Below are 12506 nucleotides of genomic sequence, written 5' to 3'. Positions count from 1 at the left end.
ACTGTTTTCTAATTCCTCCTAAATTACTTCATTCATTTCTCTCAACTCTTTGTGGGTTAGGATTCTTGAAGAGCCCTTGATACAGTCCTACTTGACTGTGTGCCTGAAACTTCACGAAACTACCTGCAGAATATCAAAAGCCCACACGTTTTATGAGATGCCTGCCTTATCTGCTGAGATTGTTTGCAGAATTATTATACTTAAACCTGTAGTGGTAAGTGGAACATGTACACACAATGCCATACCCAGCAGAGCTATGGAACCTGAGGCATCCTCTGTTCAAAAAGGAGACAGGCTGATTCTAGGAGTGCTGGGATGACAGAGCGGCTGATTCCGCCACCAGGTGTGTCAGCACATGCCTGATGCTGGGTTTTGTTCTGCTCATGAGGCTATTTTGGTGAACCAGGGTCTGCATGCTTGCCCTCCAGGGCTTACGTTAGAGGGAAGAATGGAGGAAGGAGGCAGTGCAGGAGTTCAAGTGTAGAGTATTAGCTGTGACTGGGTAAATTAAAGAGCCCAGCAAGTGGCCAGGACTTCAAGCAAGACTCTCCCCTCCCAAATTCATGTTCATGCCTAATCTTTCCCTCCTGAGCCTTTTTCCTGTTCACTGAAACTCAGGTACAGTAGCAAGGTCCATACACCTCAGTGCATACCTAAGAGCCTTTCCACACAAGCACCACCTCCCGCATCAAGCTGTAGGAACAATCCAGAGTTCTGTGCCCCCTCCTTCCACACCTCCCAGTGGTAAGCACTCTTCTGATTACTACCATCACAAGTTAGTTTTACCTGTCTTGGAACTCTGTCCTTTTTTATGTCTGGCTTTCACCGTTCAGCACATCTCTGAGATCCATCTGTGATGTTGCATGTGTCCACAGCTCATTTATTCCCATTGTTGTGTGGTCTTCACCCGGTTGAGTTTGAGCTTCCACAGGAAGGTGATAGATGATTTCCTATTTAGACCGACCATTTGACAAGTCAGAACTGTGATGTTAGTGATATAATTAAGTGTGTATTTTATCTTTGTTCCTTTTCGCTTTTCTTTTTAAAAAAAATACCAAAGGAACATTTAAAAATAAACATTGGTAAGATGATTGCTTTTTCCTGAAGTGGATATTATTTAAACCATCCTAGGCAGGTGCCAACTTCTCGATAAACTGTGTTCAAGAAATGTGAAATTTGTTAGTTACAGTATATGTCCCTGCAGAAATAGCCATCTTGAACGTTGGTTGGGATCTCAGATTAGTGTAACCACAGTCTGGTCCAAATTCTCTACCTGTGCCATAAAAACGAAAAGCTCTGCAAAACTGAAATTAAATAAAACCAAAGTATATGAAGAGGTTTTGAACGCTTTTGGTTATGTACCAATATAAAGGGTTGATAGGATTGACGGGATATCAAGTGGAGAAAAACAAGGAGCAAAGGCAAAAGTTCTAGGGAAGATTTTTAGGCTTGGGTTGTTCGCTTACAGCCCATCATCTGCTGGTTGCAGGGCACACCCAGATAGAGAAGAGAGGTGCCTGGCAGCAGGGATGCATAGGAGGGGGCAGTCCAGTGAGCACATACTTGCAGCACAGTGGGTTCATACTAAACTGGAATGGCCATAAGGTGCCCTGGGTGTTTCTCCCACTTGCCTGGCTGGAGATGGAGCCTAGGTCTAGGCTAGGCCAGATTGCAGATGGCATGCACACCCTGCTAAAGTTTCTGGATCATTGGAGACGTTGCTGGCCCATTTGATGACTTTCAATTTGGGCCAGCATGTCCCATTTTCAGCTGAGAACTGTTGCTGGTCCACACTACCCATATCCTGTGTGCTATTCTCCCAGCATAGCTGTACCCCTTCCCACACATAACCCAGCCTACCCCTCACACTCTGCCCAGAGCTCCCTGAATCTTTCAGGGGAGAACCTGCCCCCACAAACACACCCAAGACTGGATACAGCACCCTTTGTGTGTTAGTTGCTTAGTTGTGTCCGACTCTTTGCGACCCCATGGACTGTAGCCCACTAGGCTACTCTGTCCATGAAATTCTCCAGGCAAGAATACTGGAAAGGGTTGCCATTTCCTTCTCCAGGGGATCTTATTGACCCAGGGATCGAACCTGGGTCTTCTGCTTTGCAGGCAGATTCTTTACTATCTGAGCTATAGGGAAGTCCTCAGCACCCTTTATGTGCCTTTCCTATCTTGTTACTTGCCCTATTTACTGATTGTACTGGTCTCCCACTTAGCAATCAGCTCCTTGGGCAGCCTCCTCACTATGATGTCTCTAGCCCTTGGGCCAACCATCTCTGGAAGGAGGGAGTGACACCAGCAGATCCAGTTTGGGGGGCCTTGGCACTTACACAATCTGTGGGACTCAGCCGAAGCAAAGGAGAGTACACATCAGAACTGGGAGAGTCCTCTTTCTAAGTGGGGCTGATGGCTGTATCCACTTTGTGGTAAAGATGCTACTGATGAGAAAGGAGAGCAAGAAAGAGGAATCCCCATCCCTAGAGCCCTTGACCCCCGGGAAAAGGGGCTTTTCAGGGGGTGGGAATGAATGGAGAACCTCAAGGAAAGAGCACCAGGGTAGGGATTTGGGTTTCCTCCTGGCCCTATCATGTCAGTCGGGGACAGGGTTTACACGAGCTTGGCTTTCTGAGCTGCTGGAAGCTCTGAGCCTGTGGTGCACCCTTCTCCCTTGTCTGTCAGCCTTTCTCCGCTCAGAGACCAGGAGGTATATTGGTTGGCAAGGCGGCATCACCTCTGTTATAGTTGCCTGGGGTCACTTGAGGGGGCATCCATGCCACTGCTTCTCCTACCTCGACCCCCATGCTGTCCCCCCAGAGTGAACCTGAAGCGCCGGGGAAATGAAAGTGCTGTGAATGTGCAGGCTCTGCTGTTCCATAGGTGGCGTCAGCCGCAGAGGCGGGTGGAAAATATCTGGATGATCCTTTGGGTCTGCCATGTGGGGTCGATTCAACTCCATCTCTCTCTTGCGGTGACAGGATTCAGCAGGAGGGCCCGGAAATGAAACTGGAAAGAATTCAGTAAAAACGGTCTTCCAGGGGACCCTCGCTGCTACAAAATCTTGGCTTCGGAAAATTTTTGAAATGAGGATGTTCTGTGCTGGTTCACCTGTCGTCACCTTTGCTTACAGCAAGGAGATTGAGGTAAGCAAGTCCAGTGCAGGGGACACAGGGGTTTCCTCTGCGGAATGGACAGCTGCTCCCCTAACAGGACTGAGAGCATGGGCTCCCTGGCAGGTGGACTGTGGTCCCCACATCAGTGGTGAGGTGGTGGGATGGGGAGACAGAGCTTGTTGGGACATGGTGGCCAGTGGGGAAGGGCGGATTCACGTCTGATGCTGTGCTGAGGTTATGGGTCAGGTTATGATGTTGACAGTAGAAAATAAGATGAGAGCAAGGCCTCCATGAAAGGCAAACTGGGCCGAGCAGCATCTGAACGTGAGGAAATGAGAAATCAGACCCAAAAGGTTGTGAGGCAGGGAGGCTTCCAGAAACTGAGATGTGGACAGAATCTGTGCTGGGGAGGAGGGGGAGGAAGGGCCTAAAGACTATTGGCTCCAGGAAAAAGTTCTAGAAAGTGCCGCGAACAAACCGAACAAGTGGCCTTCTGACTTAGGCTGTTGTCTTCCAGCGGTACTTTAATGAGGTCATCGTAAAATCACATCACTGAAACTGTGTATGAACAAAAACAGATAACTCTCACTACATCTCAGCCTTATTCAGACATATTACCTGTCCACACCAAGGGTAGGATATCATTGATCTGAACGCCCAGAGCCTAGAGCATCAGTATTCTGGCTCAGATGGTAAAGAATCTGCCTGCAATGTAGGAGACCTGGGTTTGATCCCTGGGTTGGGAAGATCCCCTGGAGAAGGGAATGACAACCACTCCAGTATTCTTGCCTCGAGAATTCCATAGACAGAGGAGCCTGGTGGGCTACAGTCCATGGGGCCGTAAAGAGTTGGACACGATTGAGCAACTAACCCTTCACTTCAGAGCCCAGAACTCTGACCACTCACCCTCACAGGGACAGAGTCTAAGGTTAAAACAGAGAAAACATACATAAATCTTGAACTTGATTTGGAAGTTTTGTGGTTGGCAGTGGAATGAGTGTAGCAAGTCTGAAGCTATGTTGTGTGTACTGTAAGGCTGGGCAGATGGACACAAGGGTTGCTGCTGTTGGAAGCTTGGGCTCTTTCACATTGGAGGAGGGAACATGTGGAGCAGGGGAGGGGAAAGGAGGCCTATGGTTTGAAAAGAGCTAGAAGTGTAGTGTGAACTCATGATGTAAAAAGCAACATTTCCTAGCTCCATCCACTGAAAGGGCCTAGAGATGGTGACACCCAGGTCTGTGAGCACACCCAGCCATGGCTTCTAAATGCCATTCCCTCTAAAAAACAAAACAGAAAAACCCCTGTGCTTCTGGAAAGAACAGCAGATTCTAAAGGTGGGGCTGAAGAAGTACAAGGCCAGCCTGAAACACCTTGTATTACCATAAAGTAAAAGTACTTGAAATCAAATGGTGACATTTCACAAGCAGACAGGACCCAGGTGATATCCTAGGTTATACCCTGGAGGGCAAAAGAATGATTGTGGGAAAAAGTGGTGAAATCCAAATAAAGTTAGTGGCTTTGGTGATGATAATCTGCTGCTGCTGCTGCTAAGTCACTTCAGTCGTGTCCGACTCTGTGCAACCTCATAGACAGCAGCCCACCAGGCTCCCCCGTCCCTGGGATTCTCCAGGCAAGAACACGGGAGTGGGTTGTCATTTCCTTCTCCAATGCATGAAAGTGAAAAGTGAAAGTGAAGTCGCTCAGTCATGTCTGACTCTTCAAGACCCCATGGACTGCAGCCTACGAGGCTCCTCCATCCATGGGATTTTCCAGGCAAGAGTACTGGAGTGGGTTGCCATTGCCTTCTCTGGATGATAATCTATCAATGCTAATTTCTTGGTTTTCACAACTGTACTATGGCTTTGTAAAGTGTTAGCACTCGGGTTAATTGGGACTCTCTGTACTATCTTTGCAATATTTCTATTCATCTAAGATTATTCAGTTCAGTTCAGTTCAGTCGCTCAGCCGTGTCTGACTCTTTGCAACCCCATGAATCTCAGCATGCCAGGCCTCCCTGTCCATCATCAACTCCCAGAGTTCACTCAGACTCCCGTCCATCGAGTCAGTGATGCCATCCAACCATCTCATTCTCTGTCGTCCCCTTCTTCTCCTGCCCCCAATCCCTCCCAGCATCAGAGTCTTTTCCAATGAGTCAACTCTTTGCATGAGGTGGCCAAAGTATTGGAGTTTCAGCTTTAGCATCATTCCTTCCAAAGAAATCCCAGGGCTGATCTCCTTCAGAATGGACTGGTTGGATCTCCTTACAGTCCAAGGGACTCTCAAGAGTCTTTTCCAACACCACAGTTCAAAAGCATCAATTCTTTGGCGCTCAGCCTTCTTCACAGTCCAACTCTTACATCCATACATGACCACAGGAAAAACCATAGCCTTGACTAGACAGACCTTAGTCGGCAAAGTAATGTCTCTGCTTTTGAATATACTATTTAGGTTGGTCATAACTTTTCTTCCAAGGAGTAAGTGTCTTTTAATTTCATGGCTGCAATCACCATCTGCAGTGATTTTGGAGCCCCCCAAAATAAAGTCTGACACTGTTTCCACGGTTTCCCTGTCTATTTCCCATGAAGTGATGGGACTGGATGCCGTGATCTTCGTTTTCTGAATGTTGAGCTTTAAGCCAACTTTTCCACTCTCCTCTTTTACTTTCATCAAGAGGCTTTTTAGTTCCTCTTCACTTTATGCCATAAGGGTGGTGTCATCTCTATATCTGAGGTTATTGATATTTGGTCTTGATTCCAGCTTGTGTTTCTTCCAGTCCAGCGTTTCTCATGATGTATTCTGCATATAAGTTAAATAAGCAGGGTGACAATATTCAGCCTTGACGTACTCCTTTTCCTATTTGGAACCAGCCTGTTGTTCCATGTCCAGTTCTGACTGCTGCTTCCTGAACTGCATACAGATTTCTCAAGAGGCAGGTCAGGTGGTCTGGTATTCCCATCTCTTGAAGAATTTTCCACACTTTATTGTGATCCACACAGTCAAAGGCTTTGGCATAGTCAATAAAGCAGAAATAGATGTTTTTCTGGAACTCTCTTGCTTTTCCATGATCCAGCGGATGTTGGCAATTTGATCTCTGGTTCCTCTGCCTTTTCTAAAACCAGCTTGAACATCAGGAAGTTCACGATTCACGTATTGCTGAAGCCTGGCTTGGAGAATTTTGAGTATTACTTTACTAACATGTGAGATGAGTGCAATTGTGCAGTAGTTTGAGCATTCTTTGGCATTGCCTTTCTTTGGGACTGGAATGAAAATAGACCTTTTCCAGTCCTGTGGCCACTGCTGAGTTTTCCAAATTTGCTAGCATATTGAGTGCAGCACTTTCACAGCATCATCTTTCAGGATTTGAAACAGCTCAACTGGAATTCCATCACCTCCACTAGCTTTGTTCGTAGTGATGCTTTCTAAGGCCCACTTGACTTCACATTCCAGGATGTCTGGCTCTAAATGAGTTATCACACCATTGTGATTATCTGGGTCATGAAGATCTGTTTTGTACAGTTCTTCTATGTATTCTTGCCATCTCTTCTTAATATCTTCTGCTTCTGTTATGTCCATACCATTTCTGTCCTTTATCAAGCCCATCTTTGCATGAAATGTTCCCTTGGTGTCTCTAATTTTCTTGAAGAGATCTCTAGTCTTTCCCATTCTGTTGTTTTCCTCTATTTCTTTGCATTGATTGCTGAAGAAGGCTTTCTTATCTCTTCTTGCTATTCTTTGGAACTCTGCATTCAGATGCTTATATCTTTCCTTTTCTCCTTTGTTTTTCGCCTCTCTTCTTTTCACAGCTATTTGTAAGCCCTCCCCAGACAGCCATTTTGCTTTTTTGTATTTCTTTTCCATGGGGATGGTCTTGATCCCTGTCTCCTGTACAATGTCTCGAACCTCATTCCATAGTTCATCAGGCAGTCTATCTATCAGATCTAGGCCCTTCAGTCTATTTCTCACTCACTGTATAATCATAATGGATTTAATTTAGGTCATACCTGAGTGGTCTAGCGGTTCTCCCTGCTTTCTTCAATTTCAGTTTGAATTTGGTAATAAGGAGTTCATGATCTGAGCCACAGTCAGCTCCTGGTCTTGTTTTTGCTGACTGTATAGAGCTTCTCCATCTTTTGCTGCATAGAATATAATCAATCTGATTTTGGTTTTGACCATCTGGTGAAACCCAAGATTATTACATTAAAAGAAAAAAAAGGAAATAGAACCTAGCCTGCGGGGGCTCTTACTAGCCAAATCTGAGGCAATTTGAATATCAAAATGAGTAATGGCCAGAAGAGTATTATCATACTAGAGATTATCATATTAAGTGAAGTAAGGCGGGTGGAAAAAGGCAGATACCAAATACTATCACTTAAATGCAGAATCTAAAATACCACACAAATACCATAACCTCAGATATGCGGATGACACCACCCTTATGGCAGAAAGTGAAGAGGAACTAAAGAGCCTCTTGATGAAGTAAAAGAGGAGAATGAAAAAGCTGGCTTAAAACTCAACATTCCAAAGACTAAGATCATGGGCATCCAGTCCCATCACTTCATGGCAAATAGATGGGCAAACAATGGGAACAGTGTAGACTTTCTTTTCTTGGGCTCCAAGTTCACTGCAGATGATGACTGCAGCCATGAAATTAAAAGACGCTTGCTCTTTGGGAGAAAAGCTGTGACCAACCTAGACAGCATATTAGAAAGCAGAAACATTACTTTACCGACAAAGGTCCGTATAGTTAAAGCTATGGTTTTTCTAGTAGTCATGTATGGATGTGACAGTTGGACCAGAAAGAAAGCTGAATGCCAAATAATTGATGCTTTTGAACTATGGTGTTGGAGAAGACTGTTCAGAGTCCCTTGGACAGCAAGGAGATCAAGTCAGTCAATCCTAAAGGAAATCAAACTTGAATATTCATTGAAAGCACTAATGCTGAAGCTGAAGCTTCAATACTTTGGCCACCTGATGCGATGACTCATTGGAAAAAGCCCTGATGCTGGAAACGATTGACAGCAGGAGGGGAAGGGGATGACTGAGGATGAGATGGTTGGATGGCATCACTGACTCAATGGACGTAGGTTTGGGTGGACTTCGGGAGTTGGTGATGGACAGGCATGCTGCGGTACATGGGGTCGCAAAGAGTTGGACACAACTGAGTGATTGAACTGAACTGAAAATAAAATACAAATGAACTTATTTATTAAACAGAGATAAATTTACAGGCATAGAGAATAGACCTGTTGGTTACCAAAAGGGAGAGGAGGTGGGGGAAGGATAAATTAAAGAGTTTGGTATTAACAGATACAAACTATTATGTATAAAACAGATAAACAAGATCCTACTATATAGCACAAGGAACTATCTTCAGTATCCTGTCATAAACCATAATGGGAAAGCAAAAAAATGTTTTCGCTGTCATAAAGGAAGAAAGAAAAGGAGAACTCCTCTAGAAAGGAGACATGATAATGCCATGTGTCCCTCAGTTGGACCCTGGACCCAGTCAGTTGACTAGTGAACAACGGCACAATGTCGGCAGGGAGAAAGATGAGGAAGATGTCACCCTGAGTGAACGGGCCTCAGAGTGACACCTCTACTACTGTGTGTAGCAGGAGGGCCATGGGGTTGGGAATGCCTGCGCAGGACTTAGGGGCCAAGGGGCATGGCATCTGCAACTCTGGTTCAGCAGAGACAATGCCTGTTTCTAGATAGACTAAAGGGAACACAAAAGAGAAAGAGATAGAGCAACCACTTTAAATGTTGGGGAGTCTAGCTGAAGGTATGAGTGTCCCTATGCTGTTATTGCAACTTTCTCTTAAGTTTGAAATTTTTTGAAATTAAAACAATGGAGGGAAAGCCTTTCTGGATGAAGAGCAGTAGTGGACCTTAGTGGTGACCTGGTCCAGTCAGGACCCTTAGTTTTATAAGGCTAAAGTGGGTTGCCCTGACTTACCAGTGATACAGCGGAGAACTGGACAAAAATGAGCCTGAACCCATGTGTCCTCAAAGCACTGTGCTCTTTGTCTCACCATAATTGTCTTCTTTCATAGAATTCCACGGTGGCATCTAGCTGTCTTACTGGCTGTCTTACTGGCTGTCCCTTACTTGTGGATTTTGCAGGTCTGGAGGCGACTGGTGGAAATAAACTTCCCCATGGAGTATGACTGGAAGGAATCCTTGCTGGGGGACATGGCAGGGAGGCTCAAACAGGTACTGAAAGGCAGGGGATGTTCATTTTGGGAACCAGACCACATGGACTAGCCAGTACATGTGATGACTGCCTTTTAATAGACAGGGCATGGGGTTCAGGTGACTCTGTTTCTGATTCAGCCTTAATAGTTTGACCACAGATGGTATCCCAGAGAAGAATAAGGGCACAGTTTTTGGCCACCAGGGGAACCCTTGGCTTGTGTGAAGTTCTAATAGGCACTAACTAAGCCTATGTGCTTTTTGCTCTAAGTGGCCTATTGGTGACAAGAGCCCTTGTTAAACCCAGTGACAACTGGGGGAAAACACAAGAGTGCTCTCCATTTTTAACTGAGGCCTGTGATCTTAGAAGATTCAGCTTTTTAAAAACACATGAGAGTCTTATATGTAATTGTTAAATGGGTCTTTTTAGGAAAAGACAAGCAGGGAAGAAATCTTTTTAAAAAGTTTACCTGTGTTTTGCAGGCTTCCCTGATAGCTCAGTTGGTAAAGAATCCGCCTGCAATACAGGAGACCCCGGGTTGATTCCTGGGTCCTGAAGATCCGCTGGAGAAGGGATAGGCTACCCACTCCAGTATTCTTGGGCTTCCCTTGTGGCTCAGCTGGTAAAGAATCTGCCTCCAATGCAGGAGACCTGGGTTCGATCTCTGGATTGGGAAGATCCCTTGGGAAAGGCTTCTCAGTGCAGTATTCTGGCCTAGAGAATTCCCTGGGCTGTATAGTCCATGGGGTTGCAAAGAGTCGGACACAACTGAGCGACTCTCACTTTCAGTTTCACTTGATTTTTGCAAGCTGCTGTGCGGGATGCCTTTTCTGCTAAGTAGGTATTTTGGCCTTTTTGGTCTAATGGTCAGAAGCAGGGAGGACATGCTTCTCATGGGATGGGAAGAGGGCCACAGTAATGGGGAGCCGATACAACACTAGGAAAGTGGAAATTACTAGGGTGTTTTCATTGCACAGGGTCTGAGAGTGTCGCACCCCTAACCTTCGTCTTCCCGTCTTGCAGGAGAAGCCTCTCTCTCAGATTTCTGCCTTCTGCAACTTTAACTGGGATGCCACAAGTGCAGAAGACAGTGTGGCGAAATGCTTTGAGAAGTGTGCCATTGAAGCCGTGGGCTCGGTCTGCCAGGTGAACAACTTTTCCCACTCGGAACCGCATTTGGATGCATACTTGCTTTCTGACCTCACCAGCCAAAGGCTATTAAGCACTGCTGGATCGAGACTCTGCACCCAAGCAAAGAATGGGCTCTGGGCAACCCCTCCCCACCCTGAAATCCAGTACTCTCTACCCATTCTGTGAAATGCTGCTCAGCTTCCTGCTGTTGTTTTGCATCCTAGCAGCTCACATGTAACCTCCAGCAATCTTGCAGGCTTTTCCTAAATGCCTCATTATTATCATTGCCACTCACTTACCCTTGGTTTTATCGCTTGCTTAGCATGCAGTGAAAGACCCCAAAGGTTAACAAAGCATTATGGAAGAAAAATGTTTAGAGTTGAAAAGATTTTATCAGTTCACTTAGGAAGAGAATTAAAATGTGTGTGTTGTTTGTAGGCAACTTTAAAATAATTACAGTTAATAATACCAAAGTACCAATATTAATGGTTACTTGTATTATGTTTGATGTTTTTAATAATGTGAAATTTCCAAGAAAAATGGCACTGAGCGAGAGAAAAGGGGGGTAATTTGTGGGTTGTGTCAGTATCGGTCTGTGGCTACTTGTTTCCGCATCCCCAGTGTTCAGTCTTAAGGAGACAGTGGACAGGAAAATGGAAATGCCCTCTGAAAAGTTAAGTATTTTATTTACTCTTTTGGCTTTTTGAGGCATTGTAAAACTAGTTATGAGAGACTTCTGAAATGCTGTTGGGTAGGTAATTTGCTTCTTTATTAAAAAGTAAATCAACCATACAACCTTCTAAATATCCCTCTCTTTATTTATGTTTTTATAGCCTCAAACCAGTATCCTTGGGCAAATCTCTTACAATGACTTGCAAAAATGTGGCAAGCTTGTGTCTGCTGTGATCACCAAGTCCTGGCCAACAAGTAGAGGGGAGTTTGTAGAGGACTTGGGTGGGGTTTTGAAGCACCTGCTCACATGGCCAGACATCAAGCACCTCTTCAAGTTATATGGTATGTTCATGCAGGGTGCTGGGAACATCTGTCCAGCGGCACCTCCTGACTCAAGAGTGGCGGCAGAGTATTTGACCTGTTAGTCAGTTAGATTGCTTTGATGTTTGCCAAAAGAAGCGGCTTGGATGAACAGACCCAGGAAAGCTCAGAGTATCTTGTATTATAATTGAGAACTAACACTGAAAGCCACCATTGATGGAATAAACTGTTATACTCCAGCTACTGGGCTGACGTAGTAACCTCAGACCAAGAGCTGAGGTGGAGAGTGTAATGTGACTTACCTAAGGTCTCACCGATAATAAGTGTTAAGAACTGAAATCCAAACCCAGTGTTTCTGTATCTAAAGCCCTGTCTTTCTTATTCTGAGATCCATGTAAATGTCCAGGCCAGTACTGGTGACCGTAGCAAAAACTAAGTACTGCCTGATTCTTCCACCCCTACCCTCCATGACCCCAGAGTTTGTGACCAAAGAGGGGAAACGTGTATTGCCCTAAAAATGCTATATTCAGGTTTATGTGTGAGTCATAGGTTCAGATCTAATGGAAAAGCACCACAGATTATTTTGAGTGTCAATTTCATCTAATTACTGAGACAGTCTTAAAAAAAAAACAACAACCCAAGTTCCTCTCATGCCAGAGTTGTTGTAGTTATCAAATAAGAAGATTGACTTGGCTCTTCTTATTTTGTTGTTGTCTATTAAAAGCTACTCACTTGAAAATATTCCATTTGTGTCTTTTAAATTAACAGACCTCATATTTTAGAGCAGTTTTAAGCTGACAGAAAAATTAAGCAGAAAGTACAGAGTAGTCCCGTATCTACCCACTCAACACACACAATTTCCTCTGTTATTAACATCTTGCTTCAGTACCGTTGTTATAACTGATGAGCCAATATTGATGTTATGAATAAGTAAAGTCCAGTGTTTACATTAGGGTTTGCTCCTGTACTTTCTGGGGATTTTGACAAATGTTTAATGTTGTGCATCCACTATTACCATATCTTTCAGAAGAGCTTCACTGCCCTCAAACTTTCTTTTTTCCAGCAGTTCA

The 12506-nt window shown here is 44.8% G+C and overlaps 1 protein-coding gene across 7 annotated transcripts in view; it reads left to right on the top strand.

The window, feature by feature from the left end:
* RNF213 (ring finger protein 213) overlaps positions 1-12506 on the top strand; it is a 127725-nt gene that overhangs the window by 46771 nt on the left and 68448 nt on the right. For all 7 annotated transcript variants that reach the window (XM_060395801.1, XM_060395802.1, XM_060395800.1 and 4 more), the window contains 5 exons: positions 61-214; positions 2985-3149; positions 9243-9332; positions 10336-10458; positions 11277-11457. In XM_060395801.1, coding sequence (XP_060251784.1) covers positions 61-214; positions 2985-3149; positions 9243-9332; positions 10336-10458; positions 11277-11457 — 713 coding nt within the window. The remainder of the gene's footprint in view (positions 1-60; positions 215-2984; positions 3150-9242; positions 9333-10335; positions 10459-11276; positions 11458-12506) is intronic.

The sequence above is a fragment of the Ovis aries genome, chromosome 11 (genome assembly GCF_016772045.2).
Source record: "Ovis aries strain OAR_USU_Benz2616 breed Rambouillet chromosome 11, ARS-UI_Ramb_v3.0, whole genome shotgun sequence".
Taxonomy (NCBI): domain Eukaryota; kingdom Metazoa; phylum Chordata; class Mammalia; order Artiodactyla; family Bovidae; genus Ovis; species Ovis aries.
Note: the sequence above shows the minus strand (reverse complement) of the source record. Positions and strands in the feature narration are given on the sequence as shown.